At 45.8% G+C, this 20023-nt stretch overlaps 2 protein-coding genes across 11 annotated transcripts; both read left to right on the forward strand.

The window, feature by feature from the left end:
* The first annotated feature begins 1270 nt into the window (after nt 1-1270).
* Nucleotides 1271-10812, forward strand: LOC112883072. Of its 6 annotated transcripts, none has more exons than XM_025948290.1 (12): nt 1271-2195; nt 2848-3124; nt 3458-3643; nt 3825-3977; nt 4386-4796; nt 5164-7314; nt 7730-7914; nt 8010-8165; nt 8558-8792; nt 8893-9200; nt 9668-10290; nt 10388-10812. In XM_025948290.1, the coding sequence occupies exons 1-11, from the start codon at nt 1426-1428 to the stop codon at nt 9957-9959; spliced, it is 5124 nt and encodes a 1707-aa protein (XP_025804075.1). In that variant the 5' UTR covers nt 1271-1425; the 3' UTR covers nt 9960-10290; nt 10388-10812. The 6 variants fall into 6 exon arrangements, with proteins under 6 accessions (XP_025804075.1, XP_025804076.1, XP_025804078.1 ...); XM_025948291.1 differs by having other exon boundaries at nt 10392-10812; XM_025948293.1 differs by having other exon boundaries at nt 2061-2195; nt 2889-3124.
* A 732-nt stretch (nt 10813-11544) lies between these two features.
* LOC112883073 lies at nt 11545-18887 on the forward strand. 5 transcript variants are annotated; one of them, XM_025948301.1, is made up of 10 exons: nt 11545-12134; nt 12244-12447; nt 12575-12632; nt 12792-12854; nt 15214-15289; nt 16590-16705; nt 16866-16955; nt 17036-17167; nt 17526-17692; nt 18451-18887. In XM_025948301.1, exons 1-9 carry the CDS (start codon nt 11809-11811, stop codon nt 17652-17654), a joined length of 1194 nt encoding a protein of 397 aa, XP_025804086.1. In that variant the 5' UTR covers nt 11545-11808; the 3' UTR covers nt 17655-17692; nt 18451-18887. The 5 variants fall into 5 exon arrangements, with proteins under 5 accessions (XP_025804086.1, XP_025804084.1, XP_025804085.1 ...); XM_025948299.1 differs by lacking the exon at nt 18451-18887 and adding an exon at nt 17804-18337; XM_025948300.1 differs by lacking the exon at nt 18451-18887 and adding an exon at nt 17874-18337.
* The last annotated feature ends 1136 nt before the right edge of the window (nt 18888-20023 follow it).

Here is a 20023-nt window from a genome sequence, read left to right on the forward strand (position 1 = left end):
GACGAGGAGCCGGAGCCGAGCGCGGCGGGGAATCCGCCGTCGGCGCAGACCAAGGAGAAGTGGCGAAGACTGTGGACCCCTTCGCCTTCCAATGTTCTTCTCCCGTCCTTTAACCACCCCATGGTCGCTTACAAGCCGGTCCCACGAAGCGTAGCGAAACCGCTAAGCAAAACCACTGAGGAGGTTGGGTTCACATGATTTAATAGAACAGGGCGTTAAATATCCGATTTTGTTGTTAGGTTAAGTGCTCCGACCGGAAAAGTTTGGGGGTACGTAAACTTCTTCCATCTGCTATGTGTTCATTTGCATCTATACCAGTAAAATAATTACTATTTTTTTATCAAAAAGATCATTCAATTAATCAATTATGAGATAGAAGTTCATAGGATAGAACGTGGGACATCACCACGCCCACGCCAAATCCAGAAATAAATATAGAAGAAGAGGATCTCACCTCTATTGCTACTCCTAAAAATTGAAGAGTTTTTTGGAGGAAAATTTCGTGCGACCGACGACGCCCCCTTTGCGTCCGTCGTTCTGCCAATACGCCATCCGCTCCTTCCGATTTTGGTCGTCCCGTCGCTAAATTATGGCTAGGCATGGTCAATATCGTACCTTGTTTTTTTCACAAATACACCATATATTTATTTATCTATCTTAATTTATTATACTCCGATGGATAATACACGTTTAAAGTTTGTTACCCGCTACACCTCAAATTTAATCTGTCCTCCGCTGCTACATGAACTGATGCGGTGGTCGTTTTGCTCGGAGCCACGGGACAACCAAAGCAATGCTCTATAACGGCGCTCTCCATCCACTTGCATAAAAGGCTTATTTCGATTAGATATATTTAGGATGCAGGTGGTACTTATATATTTATATTTTCAAGTGCTTATTATATGATACCGTTTAGCAACCATCGATGTGTTCAGTTGTACTGTGCCGATCAAAAATTCTCTTTTTTCAAAAGGGCCAATCCAAGCGAGGAGTTGTCGTGCATGCTCGCCACCGCCCGGTGCCACGTGGTCGTCGCCGAAGCGCTGACAGCCACGGGCAATCACCACCTCACCCACAAATCCCGGCCCATGGGCTTGGCGCCCCACGCCGCCTCCCTCCCCACGCCCACCGGCCACCGTACGCTTCGCTCTCTCGCGGACTGGCAGTCGGACATTCCACGCAATGCTCTGGACCCCACCGGTCGGTGACGGAACCCGTGGGCCCGGTCGACGCCACGGCAACGAACTGCGGGAGCTTTTCGCTCGAAAAGCCGCGAGCCTTCGTCGCCTCGCCGTCGACGTCCCGTTCCCCCTTTCCCCCCATCCGCTCCGCGCCTCCCTCCACCACCGCTTGAGCTTCCCTCGCCGCCGCCGCGTTCCCACTCCCGAGGCTTCGTCGCGTGGCGTCTCGCCGCACCCGCCGCTGATGCTTCTCTCCTCCCGACCTCCGCCTCCTCCGCACCTCCCTCGCGGGGGCGCCGCGCCCGCCCCCACCCCCTTCGTCCTCGTGCTCCGGCGACGGCAGCGGAGGCGGCGCCACCACCACCACCGCGCGTACCGACTCGCCCCCCGCGCCTCCCTCTCGGACCTCCTCGCGAGCCTCCCTTCCTCCCTCGCGCTCGTCGGCCCCGCCGCGCTCGCCGCCGCGGCCGCGGTCGCCTCCTCCTTCTCCTACTGGTCCTCCTCGCCCCGGACCACCCTGCCGCCGCCGTCACCCGACCCGGAGGACTACGGCAACGCGTGCGGGGACGTCGCGGGCGAGTGGATCCTCTTCACTAGCCCGACCCCGTTCAACCGGTGCGTGCTGCTGCGGTGCCCATCCGTCTCGTTCGAGGACGGCGGCGTGCTGCTCGACGGCGTCAACGAGCGCCTGCTCACCGAGGAGCGGCACTACGTGAACCTCAGCCGGGGACGCATCCCCACGGCGCGCGGCGGGGACGGCGCCTGCGACATCTCCTACCAGAGGATTTGCATTGCGCTCGAGGACGGCGGGGTGATCGCGCTCGATTGGCCCGACAATTTGGACTTGGACAAGGAGCATGGGTTGGATTCGACGGTACTCGTGGTGCCGGGAACGCCCGAGGGGAGCATGGAGAGGAGCATCAAGGTGTTCGTGGTGGATGCGCTGAAGAATGGGTACTTTCCTATTGTGATGAACCCCAGAGGGTGCGGCGGTTCCCCACTCACTACACCAAGGTGAAATTCTTCTCCGCGTTTGTGATACTGAATTGTTGACCTACTTGATTGGGGTAAATCATTGCCTGTCACAAGAAGTTCCTTGGTGCCAGAACTAGAAGCTTGCACTTACTTTTTAGGTGTTCATTGCACTTAAAACTTCTCATTTTTGTTCATCGACCTGATGTAGTACCATAATTGTGATGTTTGCCCTGTGCTGATATATGGTCAATTCAAAATAAGTATGCCACCGATATGCTAGCGTACCTGCTGTCCGTTCTGAAGCCGGTTTACAAAGAATTTAGACGATATTGCTTGCACAACCTAGTGATTGTAAGTACTGAAAATGCTACAAAAATGTAACTGGACAAGTCTGTAGTCAAAATCTTTGTCACTGGCACCATGACTGCCAAGTTCAGACAATGTCATCAACCATAAGTGTTAGGTTCTTACTGTTTACACTGAAAATCTGTAGGTTTTTTTTAAGCTTTTCAAAAAAAAGTCTGTAGTTTTGGAACATCATGAGGACTCTAATGTGATCAGTCATGCACTCATCTTATTCTTTTACTTCATTGCATTAGTGTACCTCCTGATGCTTGTACATAAGCTTTGATGTGGCAGTGATGTATACCTGTTCTAGATTGTAGGGCTTCTAAACTAACTGCTTATGTAGGTTATTTACAGCAGCTGACAGTGATGATATCTGCACAGCAGTACGGTTTATAAACAGCAAGAGACCTTGGACAACACTAATGGGTGTTGGATGGGGATATGGTGCAAATATGCTGACAAAGTACCTCGTGGAAGTTGGAGAGTCTACTCCTCTTACCGCTGCTGTTTGTATCGACAACCCTTTTGACCTACATGAAGCAACGAGATCGTTCCCTCATCATATAGCTCTTGATCAAAAGCTCACGGCTGGCTTGGTCGATATTCTGCGTGCTAATAAGGTTGTGATCCCACTGCTGACACCCCCCCCCCCCCCCCCCCCCCCCCGGGCAAAGCGCGCGCACACACATCCAAAAAAAATTGCCCCCCTTTCTACCATGTGCACACAATCTCCTCAAAGGTGGGCATGTGAATATATCAATCTACCAAATAAGTGGAAGGTCATTGTGGAAAGTAGCCCTACTGGTCTCATTTCAGCTTTTCCTCTAAATAGACCTAGTATGTAAGCTGTGAAAGTTGAGCTACTTAACAACCAGCATGCTGCTATTGTAGTGATGTCTAGCCTTTTCCCTGTAAGTGCATTTTGCCAAACAGCTGATGTTGTATTCTTTCAGGAACTCTTTCAAGGTAAAGATAAAGATTTCAATGTTCAAAAGGCTTTATCAGCTAGGAGTTTGCGTGACTTTGATGGAGCAATATCCATGGTGTCACATGGATTTGGTACTCTTGATGACTTCTATTCTGAAAATAGCACAAGGCTGTCAATTGCCTATGTGAAAATACCTCTACTATTTATACAGGTATAGTTCTAACTTAGTCAATGTAAACGATGATAGAGATTAGTAAATTATTATTTGCATACATTTTCTATGAACTCTAGTACTTCTATATCTAAAAGTTAATTAACATGATAACAGAATCTAGTGCATGCATTGTTAACACCATCTTTCTAGTTATCTAATTTGAAGCCATGTACTGCAGAGCGATGATGGGACTGTGCCACTTCTTTCAGTACCTCGCAGTTCAATATCAGAGAATCCTTTTACAAGCCTTCTACTTTGTTCCTGTGTACATTCCACTATCTTCACCTTTCAGAGATACACAGTGTTATGGTGCCAGAATATTGCCTTAGAAGTAAGCATTGTTTTATCTTTTTTTCTCTAGGACTCCAAAATCCAAATGGAAGCATGCTCGTACCACCTTCCAGCAGTAGACATGTATATTTTGGTGTTATTAACAAGATTTCTTCACAAGAATTGCCATCAACTAATTTTGTAGAAGTATTCCTTCTAAGTACAGATAATTTGTTGAAGAACCAGTAACATACATAAGATTGATGTACAACCACAACCTCGATTTCTTTCCCTTTTTTTGCCTCTATTAGATGTTATAGCATTCATAAAAATCGTAAGAAAAAAAATTCACTAGTGTTGCTTGCAGTGTCCCTTGGATTTATCATTTTTATGCATCTCTCCTGCACATGCTTCTTCTATTATGTGCATTTTCAGCTGGCAAGCTAAATTTTTATTTTAATTTATGCAGTGGCTGTCAGCAGTAGAATTTGCTCTTCTGAAGGGTCGCCATCCACTTATCAAAGATGTAGACATCACAATTAACCCATCCAAAGGTCTAGCATTTGTTGAACCTCAAGTGAATGAGAGGAAAGCTCAAAAAGATAGTAGTTTTCGCCCTCAATCTGAGCTTATTTTGTATAATAATGTTCCTCATGGAATAAATGGGCTGCTAGTTAATTCTGCAAGAGAGTATTCCGGTGCTCTAAACAATGAAAATGGGCAGTTGAAAAATAATGGTGACGTAGAAAGGGTAAACAGAGATCCAGAAGAAAGTTCTGAAGATGTTGAAAAAGGCCAGGTACTACAATCAGCAAGTCTCGTGATCAATATGCTAGATGCTACAATGCCTGGTACTCTTGATGATGATCAGAAGAAGAAGGTATGCAGACATATTAACTTTTCCCTGCTGTACAGTTTGTCTGTAGTTTCCTGAAGATGAAAACTCTAGCCATCCCTATGTCCTAAATAAAGGGGATTGCCGGATTGGAGTATTGGATTAGCCTCTAAGTTTGCTGTATTTTTTTTTAACTTTGTGCTTAGTTTCTCTTATTCTTTTTCCTTCTTTTATGATATATTTTTAAAATAATTGACTCAGTACATAGAGTTATTGTTTTCAATAAACATACAGATTTTGTTTAACAACTAAAACTATGATTGTTTGCTTCTGGGGAAGGTATAAATATTGCCTGTTAGAGTCTTATGACATATATATCGAGCTTGCTTACATGTTTGTTTGTTGTTATAAGGTTCTGGTAGCAGTGGAGCAAGGTGAAACTCTTGTGAAAGCTCTAGAGGAAGCTGTGCCTGAAGATGTGCGTGGAAAGCTTACAACTTCTGTGACTGAAATTTTAAATTCCAAACGAGAAAATTTCAGTTTAGATGCATTGAAGCGACTTGGCTGGAACAATGTAAGACCAACCACCACCAAGACAGTGGCCCAGGAAAAGCTCAAAGATTCAGATCAAGATAGTGGGCTTAAGGATGCCAAAATGGCTGATCAGAACAGGAGTTCTGCAACCGCTGGTGACGGGGATCAGAAAAACACTAACATGACAAATGATGACAATCCTGGACAAAGCATGGAGTTATCACAAGTAAAGCCATCCCAAACTTCTGAATCTGTTGGAACTGTAACAGAAATGGGAGGTGAACAAACTCAACCCAATAAATCAGATAAGTCTGACTCGGGAACCAACGATAGCAATGCAGAGCAGAATAGAACGGAGAAAGGCAGCGAAACGACTCCAAAGCAAGCTTCTGATGATCAGGGCAGCGAAACGACTCCAAAGCAAGCTTCAGATGATCCATCAGCGGCCAACTCAAATGGGTCTTCTAGAGAAAGAGGGCAGTCAGCAGATTCTACAGCAGACCAGAATCCACAATCCCATGCAATAGAAAAGGAAGGTGACACAATTCGCACCCGTGAAGATAAGGCTGCTCATAATATGGATGATCAAAGCACGCAAGTCTCTAAAACAGAAGAATCAAAACCTTCCCCTATTACTATGACCCAAGCATTAGATGCATTAACTGGATTTGATGACTCAACTCAAATGGCTGTCAACAGTGTATTTGGAGTCCTTGAGAATATGATAGATCAGTTTCAGAAACAACAGGACTCTGAGAATGGGGAAAATTCTGATGAAAATGGTGATGACCCTTCCGTGGATGAGACAGAATCTCATGGGAAGGAGAATATGGAGAATGCATCAAGTGGAGAAGATATAATCCAATCATCTCAACAACCAGAAGATAACAGTGCTGGAATAAGTCATTCAATCATGTCCAAAGATGATTATGCTTTTGGTAAGGAAAATCCCAACTTAAGCATGGTTTCATCTGGTAGAGGAAAATTTAAATATTATCAAGGAAATGAAGCTGGTACTCATGTGGATGCTGATGGTATGAAGGTCAGTGGCTTACCTGATTATTTATTAGATATAGCTGTCAACTCTTACTTGAAGGCACAGTATGCAATGTACCTCCATGAATTTCTTAATACACAATTGCAACTCAAAGCACCAGAGCCTAATTCAGCAACAGATCTTTTTCTTGATCCGCAAGAAGGTAAATGGAAAATAGCAGATCACATGGACAATGTGCAAAATGACATTTCTAAATCTGGTAGACATAATGGAACCATGGAAGAGGTCAAGCATGCTGGATGCCCGCAAGAACCATCTAAAGTGGGCAATGTTATTGAGCCACCCTACTCTATACCAGGAAAATTTCCAGACTCTACATACAAGTCAAATGGATGGAATAATACAGTAGCAGCCAGATCGAAACCTGGTAATGATTTGAGGGAGGCACTTAGACGCTTCATTAGAGATGAACTATCAGTCGCCCTCAAAATTGAAGTTGGTCGCAAAATAGGGATAACAGATTCTAGGCAACTTGAAAGAGGTCTTGCAAATGATGTAGAACGCGTTGCTGCTGAAGTTTCCGAAATTATTGTGCTTAACTGTGAGTTATATTCGGTGGCACATGTGCAAAGAAGCCCAAGAACTGTCAAATTTGGTGCAACACATGGAAAATATGTCATTGAAGCTGTAGCAACTGCAGTTCAGCAATCTCAGAATCTGAGGAACATTCTTCCTGTGGGTTTCATAGTTGGTGTAACTTTGGCATGTTTGAGAAATTACTTCCATGTTGATGTCTCTAAGCATGATGACCGTATGAAAGCCACTGTGAAGTCAGATATTTTGAGTGAGGATCTTATTGTTCAGGATAGCACCAGAGCAAATATTCAGGATAGTGGCGAAGAAAATACAAATAATAATATTGAAAACGGTCATGGAGACAACAAGCAGGAAACGACAAGGTCACAGGGTCAAGGTATGATGGTAGGGGCTGTGACGGCTGCCCTAGGTGCTTCCGCTTTGGTAGCACATCAAGTAAGTAAACTAATATCCAAGTTCATTCTGTCTATATTTTCTTTTTGCCTTTTACTACATTTTTATATCGCTGTATTTATTTTCCAATTCCTCAGGTCATGTTTAAGAATAGATAGATGAGATAAACAAAACTTGTTTCAAGATTTTTCCTTTCAAGTATTTAATTCCTCATGCACATAAAAGATGGGTAATGGTGTTAGCTCAGGGTGTTTTTTTTTGTTGAACTAAATGTTCAAGGAAGTATGGAGTAGTGGTTTAAATTTGTATAAGACATACTTCATTTTCCCTTTTTATATTGCATTAGAGTCGTGCTAAACTTTTTGGATTGTCTAATCTTTCTATTTCTTCTTATTGGATCTTTCTCTTTCTTCTTATTGGAACATTCCCTTATAAAACACGCAACTTTATATGTCAGCAAAATAAGGATGAAAATCATGACGACAAGGAGCAGGACTTTGTTCAGGCTGAAAGTGTCAAGCATGAGGAATCTACACAGGGAAAGAGCCAGAACAATTTGATGAGCAGTTTTGCTGAGAAAGCCTTATCTGTTGCAGGGCCGGTAGTTCCCACAAAGGGTGATGGTGAGGTTGATCAGGAAAGGTCTGTTAATGTTACTGTTGTTTTCTTCCTTTGTCATTACATCTTCTCTTTGTTTTCCGTCAATGCACTTATTATGTTGACTTTTCTGCAAGTAGGCTTGTTGCAGTTTTAGCTGAACTTGGACAGAAAGGTGGAATTTTGAGGTTCATTGGAAAAATTGCTCTACTCTGGGGCGGAATCCGTGGTGCTATGAGCTTAACTGATAGGCTTATCTCATTCTTACATATCAGCGAACGACCCTTATTTCAGAGGTCAGTCCTATGTTTTTATACGCAGGAGAAACAATTGAAAAGAAAATGAGAATGTGATTCACGTGCCTTCATCAGATGGATTATGTTAGTAGTTAATAAGTTTTCTAAAATATCCTGGTTCATCTGAGGTTCGTTTGTATACTTACATTTAATTTTTGTGCTATAAGAGAAGCATTTGGAGAGCTATCAGTCAGTGGCTCATTCTTGAGTAGTACTGTAGTAGTAGTTACTTAGAGCCATGGTTTCAGTGGACTTAGTTCGCCCTGTAACTGCCATGTTTATAATACAAGTTTGCCCTTCGTGGATTAGTTGGGTGAATTCTCACCATCATAGACATGTTATACTTTTTGTTCTTAGGCTATCCTTCATTTGTGCCTTCTTTGCATTCATAGGATATTGGGCTTTTCTTCAATGGTTCTCGTCCTATGGTCCCCTGTTGTGATTCCTCTACTGCCAACGCTTGTTCAAAGTTGGACAATAAGCGCTTCAACTGGGATTATTGGATATGCTTGCATTGTTGGATTGTATGTATCTATAATGATACTTGTCATGCTATGGGGCAAAAGGATACGGGGCTATGAGGATCCAGTTGAGCAATATGGGATGAATATTTGGTCTGCATCTAGGGTATAGACTTCTCACCTCTTAGCCACCTTACTTGGTATTTCTTAGAAAAAATTCAGAGTGCTGATTATGTACGCATATAACAACTGATTTTTTATTGCAGCTGCGAGAATTTTTTCAAGGTCTTGTTGGAGGTGTAATTGTTGTAGGGTTGGTGCACTCAATAAGCATTCTGCTTGGTTTTGCAACTTTTCGGACAGGGTTGTCTTCATCTTTAGCTAGGCCCCTTGATCTTATCAAGTCTTCTAGTAATGTATTCATGCTAGCTCTTAGAGGGTTTGCCACAGCAACTAGCATTGCTGTGGTGGAAGAAATGGTTTTCAGATCGTGGCTTCCAGAGGAAATTGCTGTTGACCTCGGTTACTACAATGCCATTCTGATATCTGGACTTGTGTTTTCTCTAATTCATCGGTATGTCAATTCTGTTCCACTGTCACCTGTTTTTTCACTGCTTTATTGATCCGTACATGGTTCATGGCACTGCTGGTGAATGCTTAAGGCAGTCATTACTAAACTTGGGAGCCATAATCATTGAAGTACTGAGTCTTATTTGGGAGGGGCGTCAGTTGACACTGCAGGCGGTGGGTGGATAGGTGAGGGGAAGGGGGACAATAAAAAATGAAAACACATTTTTTGGGGGTGGTGCAGTGAACGTTATTGGACATGTGCATATCATGTTTAATCATTATGCTACTATAAAACCAAGCATTACATGTTGCATCAATGAACTAACTAGTTTTTTCAAAAGCTTCAAAAGACATTAAGTATTAATTCTGAGATGCATACATATGAACTTATCCGTCTTTTTAACATACAAGCGTGATTCACTTGTGCAAAGCATTGAAAAAGTTTGTGACAACAATACAATTGAATAACAGGTCACTACCCTCAGTACCAGGTTTCTTGCTACTCTCTCTGGTGCTTTTTGGACTTAAGCAGAGGACAGAAGGAAAGCTTGCTGCACCTATTGGTCTGCGTTCTGGAATTATGACCACTAATTATCTAATACAAAGCAGTCGTGTTATAATATCCAAACCTGAAACTCCGTTTTGGATTATTAGCACCTACCATCTGCATCCTTTTGATGGTGTTATTGGCTTAAGTATCTGCTCTTTGCTTGCTATCCTTTTCTTCCCTCAAAAGCCTGTTCAGAAGGATACATCTGTGTGATAAGAGTCAAAAGAGTAAAATATTACTCTTGACATATAGCTGTTGGAGTGAGCTTTGAACAAGGATGAGTCACCTCTGCGCACATGTCAGCAATCAAGGATTGCTCTTGTTACCATGTTAAACTGCAGCTCGATTGTTTGATGCTCCGCAGCTTTCTGGGTGCGAAGGTATGCTCTCGGTTAGCCCCGTTCTCATCAGACTGAGAGGCGTGCTGAATGGAATGGCTATGGATCTGTAATTGGAGTATCCAGGTCATTTATGCTTGGCAAGTGTGTATACTACTCTTTTGTAGGCGGTCCAAACGGGGATGGTTTCTTCCCAGCATTGTAAGGTTTGTACCTCACCACAATTTTACTTTCATTTTTTGACGGAAAATTGACGTTCCATTTTACTGCCTAAAAGTTTCTGACTCCTTTGTTACTATGAAGGCAGGTGGGGTAGAACAAAATGACCTAATTTGTTGCATATACTTATGGAGAGAAACTAGCAGATCATAATGGTCACACCTGACTTCTTTCAATGATTTTTCCATACAATCATACCAATTGACTTCTGGTATTGGTCTGTTGACCCCGAACTTGTACTTCTGTTCATGAATCTTTGAACATAGGCACACACCCAAGTTTTGAGATAGCGAGTGTTGCCAACATATACTGTGTACAGAAAGTAGCTCCAGTACAATGATTGTGTTAGCTGATTTAGGCGATGCATCTCCCCCCACCTCCGGTTCTGTCAATGTTACTGTGTATAGCTGTAATCTTACTCCAACTGTATAACTGTGCAGCTGAATTTAGTGAAGGTTTACAAGCGAAGTGGCCTGCCCTATACCTGCAGTGCTTTTGAGTTTAAACAAGTTCTCATCCTGAAAGTCATGCCTTTCGCTTTGGCAGTTGGGCGTAATCTTCTGTGAAACTATAATCTGTGTCCGTAATGTGCATCTGAGTTCTGATTCTGCTGGGCAACTGTAAATTCTGCAATATTGCCAGGAAATCTGGACGATGGGATGTCGCATCAGTTAACATGGGAATTTGACTTCAAATTTTACCTGAACTGTACAGGTTTAATCACTTAAAAGTTTTGCAGGAGTTATAAAAAGTAATGGCTTAGGTTGGGGGCGTCTATTTGTAGCCGCGTGCCATTGCAGTCGCCGTCGTCGCAGAAGACGGCCCTCGTCGCTGGGCTGTGCACATGTGCAGTTGCGCTTACAGGAAGGTACAACGATCTTAATTTCAAATAAAAAATTATTTCAGAATACAAAACAATGTTCCGAGAATATTGTTTCTAAGAAGAAAAGTTCATCACAAGAGAAATTGTTCTGAAGATAAAACAAAATTAAACGTTCTAAGAACAATGTTCTAAAAAAATGTTCTAAGAACAAAGAAAAATGCTTAGAACAAAAAAAGTTGTTTAAAAAGTATTTTTTAAATATAGGCAAGTGTGATCTAGTTTTGAATGTTTCAATGCAAGGATCACTGCGGTATAATTAAAATTTGATTTGGATGATTAATTTGCGAAATAGAGAATTTTTAGTTTGAATACATATATTGCACGCAGTTCGAGACATCAGCTGAACTCTCTTCTGCGAAGTTTCGGAACCCACGCGCGCGCGACGAATAGAAATCGCCCGCAGAGGAGCCGCGGAGAGGAAGCAGCAGCAAACCGGCGGACCAATTGGACGGGCCGAAGTCCCTGAGCGGCGTGATCGGAGGGTTGCAACGAGGACAAGTGGCACCCCTGGTCCAGGGCAGAAAAGCGCGGCCGCGCCGCGGGCCTCGTGGCGGAACCGTCAGCTCGTGTTCATCTCGGCTCCCCACCTCACCTCACCGCGCTCTTCACCTGCTCCCTTATCATGGCGGCGGCGGCGGCGGCTCACCTCCTCTGCCCCGCACCGGCCGCCTCTCCCGCAAAACCCCGGCAGCAGCTCCCTACCCGCGGCCGCCGCACCCACGGGGCCAAACCTTCGAGATGCTTCTCCTGCCGCGCGTCCCTCGGCCCTGATGGCTCGCTGGCCATGCTCGGGGCCCCCGGTCCCAGGCCGGCGCCGCCGACGAGGAGGCCGTACCTCCGGGAGCACTCCTGCCTCATCTTCCCGCCCCCGCGCGGCCGCCGCCCGCTCGCGGTCGTCAAGTTCCTCGGCGGAGCCTTCATCGGCGCCGTCCCCGAGGTCACCTACGGGTAAGTGCATCGGCGCATGGGTCACATTCCATTCCATCCGTGCTGAACTGTTTGGCTCGCGTATTCGTTGGCTTGGCTCATTCGCGCGGCTGGGCTGCTCTGCTCGCAGCTACCTGCTGGAGCTCCTGGCGCGGGAGGGCTTCCTCGTGGTGTGCGTGCCGTACAACGTCACCTTCGACCACGAGGCCGCCGCGCGGGAGGTCTTCGACAGGTTCCACGCCTGCTACGATGCGCTCCTCGCCTCGGGGCTCCCGGTGGCCGGGCTGAGCGCGCCGGACATCGCGGAGCTCCCGCTCTACTCTGTTGGCCACAGGTGGGTTCAGCGCGGGATGTGGCACGCCACTTGTTCGATGATTTGACAGAGAGGAAGCCTGGACATCTGTTTTTGTTGGCGGCATATACGATGCTTGTTTAATTGTTTCTGTTGTGATTGTTTGCAGCAACGGGGCGCTGCTTCAGCTGCTGGTGGGGAGCTACTTCGCAGAGAAGATACCAAAGGTTCGCTGATGTTAGGTGGATAAAGAGGCCGCATATGTTTCTATTTTCTTGAATAATTCGGTATAGTGATTTGACAGGCTTGAATTCCTTAAAATTGCATATATGCTGACAGCTGAGTGGCTTTGATCTTATTTCTCCATTGGGTTCTGCTCATTTTAGGCTAACGCCATTGTCTCATTCAACAATAGGCCGGCTTCAGAGGCTGTTCCTTACTTTGAACAGGTATTTAGTCTGGGCTTTCTTACCTTATCGTTAATGGGTGTGCCTGTTCTGTTTGATGCCTTACTGTTTTCCCTTCATAAGGCCTAGGCTGCCAAGTTACTGTTGCCGACTAGCAAGCATAGAAACCGGAGCCTAAACTTATGAAATTATCTGTAAGGACCAGTAGAGGAACTGTAACTGAACTTTCTAATTAACTGTGACTATTAGAAAATCTGGACCTAAAATTAGTTGTAATGCAAGTTCCTGGTTGAACTCTTCTTTCTAGTTAGTTGTACCTGAAAAATAAGGAAAGAGTGTTTTGAGTTTTGACTGTAGGCTGAGTGTCAGTGCATGGTTTTCAATAATATGATGCTAACTGACTGTATGCTAACTATATAATTCGTTTGTCTGACTGAGTAGTTTATAGTTAAGTATCTAATTTGAGCAATTTTGCTCTCCAATGCACATGAAAGCTCAGCATCATTGCATTAAAAAGATAGAGGTACAAACAAAAACAACCCCATAGAAACACATGGCAACACTCACACCATCTCGCACAAGAAACCCACAACACTAGGTTCAAGTTTTCAGACGTTCCACAGTAACATTGTAGTTGACCTGGCAGCAGTTTATTGAGTCAGTGGCGAGTCTGTAGTTTGCATTATGTTTGCCTCTCTCCCTTTTTCCTCCCCATCTCTTTTCTCTTTAATTAGTGTTCTGTTAATAGCTTTTGGTTCCTCTCTTCTTCTGTTCATGTATGTTTTTGTTTTTAGACATTTTATTTGCAAACCTCGAGTACACAAACATTCCAGTGTTTCTATAACAGCCATGCCCCAATAATCACTAATGAATTAAAGCCTTCGTCTGTTTGTCTAATTTCTTGCATGGCCTTTAAAACCACCGATCACTTAAAGTTGCATCATAACTCCGAGGTGAGACGTCTGGTAAACCAACCCTCCACGAACCATACCTGGCACGAAAATACACAAGAGGCTAAAGTGGGGTTTATCGCTTCATTCTCCTGATGACAAAGTAGACAAGTGGCTGGAGGTGGCAGCCCCCTACAGGCCAATCCGTCTGCTGTCCAGCAGCATTTATGTACCGCGAGCCATATGAAGAACCAGCGGTGTCTTATTGGTGCCCAAGTTTTCCAGATGAGCTTCCATGGTGCAAAGCATACAGTGTCGAGGAAGAACCTCCAGCAATGCTCGTCCTGTAGGTCAGGCTGTAAGACGAACCTGGAAAACAAAGTCCCATAGATCCAGGTACCCCGTCCAGGCATTAACACATAAAGAAACTCTAATATCCTGAATCTATTTGTTGTGAAACATAACCTCCTGCTGCACTGTCGCTTATTGATAATTCGTTTTGAGATGCAAGCAATGAGGTTAGGGGCTAGATCTGCAATAGCCTTTACTTGCAGCCATGTATCACTCCAGAATAAAGTGTTGGCACCATTGCCCACTGGGTCACCACCAAATTGAGAAGAGGGCCTTGACATCTAAATTTGAGCATTGAACTATTCAAGGCACATGGGATGTTGAGTTGTAGTCAACACAAACAGTTTCACTGCAGAATCATTTGAAGTGGCACCCCTTTTGTTGAAATAAAGTATTATTTGTCTCGATATTAAAATGTACCTTCAAGGATATAAAAGCCCAGATACTGAACACAGCCAAGATGATGTCTTACATTGGTTGCATAATTGAGCTACACTTAACCTGTTTAGATTGTGACATCCGATATCACCAAGTGATTGATTCTAATTCTTCTGATTCAGATCAGAGCCTTGCAGTTTGGCTTAACATCGTAGAATGCCAATAATTTTTGGACTGGCCAAGCCAACCCATGCTTGTGTGTCCGAGTGTCTGACCTTGCTTCAAAGTTCAAACTGTGCATATGTAGACCACACCTGCCAGCCCCTCATAACCCCCAACATGTAGCTGTTTTCTGATAGTGCATCCCCAACCATTACTGTCGTGTGTTTTGTTTGTCCGATGTTTTGTGTGGAGGGCATTATCACTTTCAGCCAAGAAAAGGAAAATAAAGTAATTCCATTGTGGTTGGCAATATGTATTGTGTGTTCACTGTCAGCTTGTCCTTCGTGACATCAATGGGGAAAAAGTTCTGGGTCAGTTATTTTGATTCCGAAATGAGCATAAAAAACGCATGAGGCTGCATAACATATTTTGGCGATGAAAAAGTATTAGCATTGTGTCCGAGAAATATATGCAATGCTAGTCAATTCTTCAATTTCAAGTTTCCAAAATACAATTTGCGTTTAGAGCTGATTCCAGTCTAAAATGTTATGTTATCGTGTGCTCTTTGCTATTGATGTTTTGAAGTTACTCTCTGTTAATAGTATATTTGTTTTATGCAGATAGGTCCACTCTTTAGTCAACTGATGCCTATGATGGAGGCATCACCTGTTTATTCTGTTGCCAGAAATGCATCAGGTGATTGTTAGGTTACAATTTACCTTCTCTTGTTATCTTTCATTTATCAATTTGATAAATTTTCTTTTCGCTGAAAACACCATAAATAACTTTGCTTTGCCGCAAGCTTTCCATATGGATCCAACAATCAAACAACCTGATAACCTCATCTGGGTTGATGGCTTGCTCTCACTCTTAATATAGTTTGTAGCTTCTGGAGTGCTTCATGATATGATGCTGCTTCTGCCTCACATAATGACATAGTTTTCTGACATAGTAAAAGTGTGCACTGTTGTCTACTAAAATTTGTTAGAAAGGGTGAAATAGGGCCATGAACTTTTGCTTGATATGCTTCATGAACGTTTTTAGTAAGAATAGAACATATGGTGCCCTTTGGGTGCCCAGCGCCGGCGGAGAGTAGGAGAGCGCCGGCGGCAGGGAGCCAGAGAGCGGAGAGGGAGAGAGAAGGCGGCGGTGGGGAGCAGGAGAGGGTGAGAGAAGGGTGAGAGAAGGGGAGAGAGAGTGGCCATGTGCCCAGCCCAGCCCGCGCCGCGCGGGTGGCTGCGGCGGAGAGCAAGAGGAGCGGCGGCGGGGAAGGGTGATGGAGGCAGGCGGAGAGGGAGAGAGCAGACAGGGAGAGAGAGGGCGGCGGCGGGGGCAGGAGAGGGTGGGAGATGGCGGCGGGGCGCGCAGAGCTTGACGGTGGTGCGCATGGCCTCCCGTAGCACGTTGAGGAGCTCGGCCGTCACGCTCTCTCGGGCCGCGCCGTGGCCGGCCGGCCTGCGCCCCCTCCCTCCGAGCCGCACCCCGCGCTGGATCTGGATCCCACGGGAGCGCGCGGCAGCGGCGGAGAGCAGGAGGAGCGGTGGCAGGGAGGGGCAACGAAGGCAGGCGGAGAGGGAGCTAGGGAGGAGAGGGGAAGCGGCGTCAGGAAGGCAGAGAGCAAAGAGGGAGAGAGAGGTGCCGGCAGGGAGCAGGAGAGGGGCAACGGGGAGGAGGGAGAGGGGTTACGGTGGGGGGGTGAATGAAAAACTGCCTAGCGGGGGTTTTTTTGCAAACACAACATCATTATCGAATTTTCCCTTCGTCGTGTCGAAATAAACATTAGTCTGAGGGCCTACGTGAAAAATACACGAGTGTGGGTGTTGTATGGTCCGGGCGAGCTGGGTTTAGTTGTGATTATTAGAAAGTCAGAGGGTTTTTTTGCAAAATGGCCAAAGCGCGGCTGCATGACACGTGCCTACCTTTTCTCCATGGGATGCGGCGGGGAGGGCAAAGGGGAGGAGCTTTTAATCATTCTGATGTGATGTCATGTCATTAGGAGATGCATGGAAGGCTCTTTTTGATTTAGCTGGAGTTTTTATACGTGAGTATGATCAAGAAGCTATGGTTTCTCTGAGCAAATTTGTTGATCAGTTACCATCAGTCATGAATCAGGTACTATATGAATCTAACTTCATCTATTATTTTCTTCAGAGTTGTTCATCTTTTTTAAAAAAAATTAATGTGCTTTGGTGCTTCCAAGTCCTGTGCTAGACTTCTAGTGATCTTCAGAGCAACTCTGTCATGATGGTAGATTTCCCGAAATGATTTACAGGTTACAGAAGGTGTGTCTGAATTCAAACCAACACCACCTGAAAACCGTGAATTCTGCAAGAATTCCTACAGCGTACCCAATACATTATTGGTACTGGCAAACTTGCATATACTGAATTCAACCTATATATGTTATGGTTTAGTATTAAAACTTTTATGTATGTCTCGTAGGTCAAATTCAGCGTTGATGCTATTGATGATACAGACATAGTTGAAGATGTCCTGAGACCCCGAGTAGACTCAATTGGTGGACAAATAAAGAAAGTTATACTGTCAGGAACACATCTAACTCCATGTATACAGGTAATATATATACGATACTTTTCGTCCACGGATTCAAATGGTATTATAAGGAACCCTGCTACATAAGTGCAAGAGCATCACCCTTTTCTTCATTCACCCCCCAATTATAGTCTGTACTTGTTGACAGCATTAGGGTGGAAGCAAGAAAGCTGATGTTTAGTTAGGGATCATTCACCATCATTTAGCATTCATGCAGTAATTGCTTCATACTACAGAGAGTTTATCTACTCTTATCTTGTCTACCATTTCAGAAAACTATTTGGGTCTGTTTGGTTCTATTCATTTTTTTTTTAAATAAACGTTTGGTTCTATTAATATGCTTCAGGCATGTCAAGCACTCACTTTTGCTGCTTAACAGGATGTGAAATGGCAAGTTGGTTCAGAATACACTCCAGCAGATGCTGTTGCCCAGGGTTTGAAATCATTGGCTCTGAATGAAACAAGGGTTCTCTCAAGAACTATTGCTGATTGGCTTAGATCCCTTTAAACCAATACATCCATTGAAGCTCAATTCTTCTTATGCAGGTATGTAGTATGTAGATTTCAAAATCACTGGCTCAATTTACAATTACGGACTTTCAAACCTTTGGGTTTATTTACTTGATGAATACATCTGGGACAAACCAATTGCATCAGGCTTGCATCATGTCTGGAGAAATCTATGGAGAATCAATGATATGATCTCTTTTACATTGAACTAATTTAGGCGCATGCATCAGGAATGCTTCATCAGTTCCCGCTTTGCTAATGCAGTCGACTGCGGCTGGCGTTGATGAGATATCAGAGTATACATTGTATGGTACTTAGAAGCATTGCATTTGGGCTGTTTGCTGAGTTGGTCATGCTCGCCCACAGGCCCTAGCCGTACTACAGTATCTGATCAAGATCAAGATTGGGTGTTCGGGGCCTACTCGGATTGTAGTTGCAGGCTATGCAACGCATTGAACCCAAAGTCCAAGAAACATGATCCTGTGGGGAGGTACGGTGCCAGCAAGGCCAAGTTGGTCAAATGCCCCTGCTGCACGCAGACAAGCCCAATGCGGCTTTCTGCAGGCTGGCGGAAGGGCATCATAGGTGTAGCAGGAAATTTGTATATATCGCCACATTGTATTTTCTGGGCACATACTTAATAATAATAATCTAACCGTATAGCATTGTATTGCTTGGGGTCCTTGATTGCTGTATGCACCAGCAGCTCATTCTGTATGGAGTCTGTTCATCCTGTGCGTGTGCTGGCAAGGACTGGAAGCTGACCTGGAGTCTGTTGTTTCAAGTTTGTGCAGGTACAGCAATCAGTCTACGTTCAGAAACTGTACGAGCTTAATACGGCCTGCACAAATACAGTAGGGCTGGATTTTCATCAGCGGCATCACTGCAGTTTGATCTATAATAAAACGCTCAGCAAACGGGACCAGCGTCTCGTCGGAAGCCGACCAAATCTCTGGGGAGATCCGGCCAGTTCAGGATATGCTGGGGCTGGCGCCCCCAGCCCAATCAGGTGGTCAGGATGCAGCAGGCGCTTTCATTTCGCTGCAGGTCACGTCGTCGGATCGAACACGAAGATGACCCGACTGCGTTCTGCGACAACGACGGCCATCTCGCTGTCAGTGCAGATCATGTTGCAAGGTATCCTAGCTGAAACCGTATATTTCCTGGACGCTCGCCCAGAGTTACCCGCCCGTTTATACTGGGTCGTATCTGCTGCTGTTCCAGTAGTAGGCAGTGCGCACGCTTACCACGCGATCGATCCGGACAGCAGCTAGCTCGGGCGCCGCACATCCCGCGTGCGTGCCAACAGTGAGCTGACAGGCAACTTGGCCGACCGCGGCGCGCGCCGTCGCGTCGATGCGCCCTCACGTGCGCATCCGGCCGACGGGCGCCGCGGACGGCGGCGGCCGCGCCGCGCGCGCGCGGGGACGGGATCTTTCGCGCCGGATCCCCGGCAGCTGCAGGTGACCAACCGCTACGTTGCCCGCGGCATGGGGCGGACTCGATACGCTGGGTGGCGATCGTCTTCGCCGCCGGCCGTCGGGTCGCGGGTACGGTGGTGGACACGACACGACATGTGCCGGCTGCGGTGTGTCTGTCGAGACGTTAGGAACCTTAGCTAGCCAGCTACTCCACCCGCTTCCGTCGCCGTCCGGTGGCTGCGACGATGGGGATGCACGGGCGCTTCGGCGAGGCAGGCTGCATCACGCGCCGCCCTGATCATGCGCGTGCACATGCATGAGGCGTTCGTGCGCTCTCACACACTGAACCCGAGAAGCATAAGTGCATAGTTCCTGTAGGCAGGCTGCTGTAGCGCCCCGTAATATACCACGTGGCTCGAGTAGCTGAGGCTGACAGGTATGCATTCATGTAGGCCGAATTTCCACACCCTTTTTGGCAAAACAATGGATGAAGGAAACCGAAGATGCTAGCTGCATTGCCCATTTGCCCTGATGAGACATGAGAGTAGCTCGATCGACCGGCAACACAAGTCGAGCTCCCAAGCACGCTGGCACGCAGCAGCACATGCCGAGGAACCCGAAACGGGAGAAAAAAAACCTGGGGGGTCGATACACGTACGTGTCCTGCTACTAGCTACCGATCCAATCCGGCGTCGTATACGGAACGTGCTGGCGGCGGCGTTCAGCAAGAAAAAATTGACCCCTCTGCGTGCCTTGCATGTTCCTCTGTCGAGCGAATCCGACGCGACCGGGCATTAATTCATAGCGAGAGCGACGACTAAACGTGGACGACTGCTTCGTTCTTGGTTCGTTGGTGCAATCCGCCGCCGGCGAGCTGGTGGCCGTGCCGCAACGGTGGCGGCGGCGTGTCCGATCCTCTTATCGCTTCTCTCGATCTCTGCCTGCC

Source organism: Panicum hallii, chromosome 2 (assembly GCF_002211085.1).
Source record: "Panicum hallii strain FIL2 chromosome 2, PHallii_v3.1, whole genome shotgun sequence".
Taxonomy (NCBI): domain Eukaryota; kingdom Viridiplantae; phylum Streptophyta; class Magnoliopsida; order Poales; family Poaceae; genus Panicum; species Panicum hallii.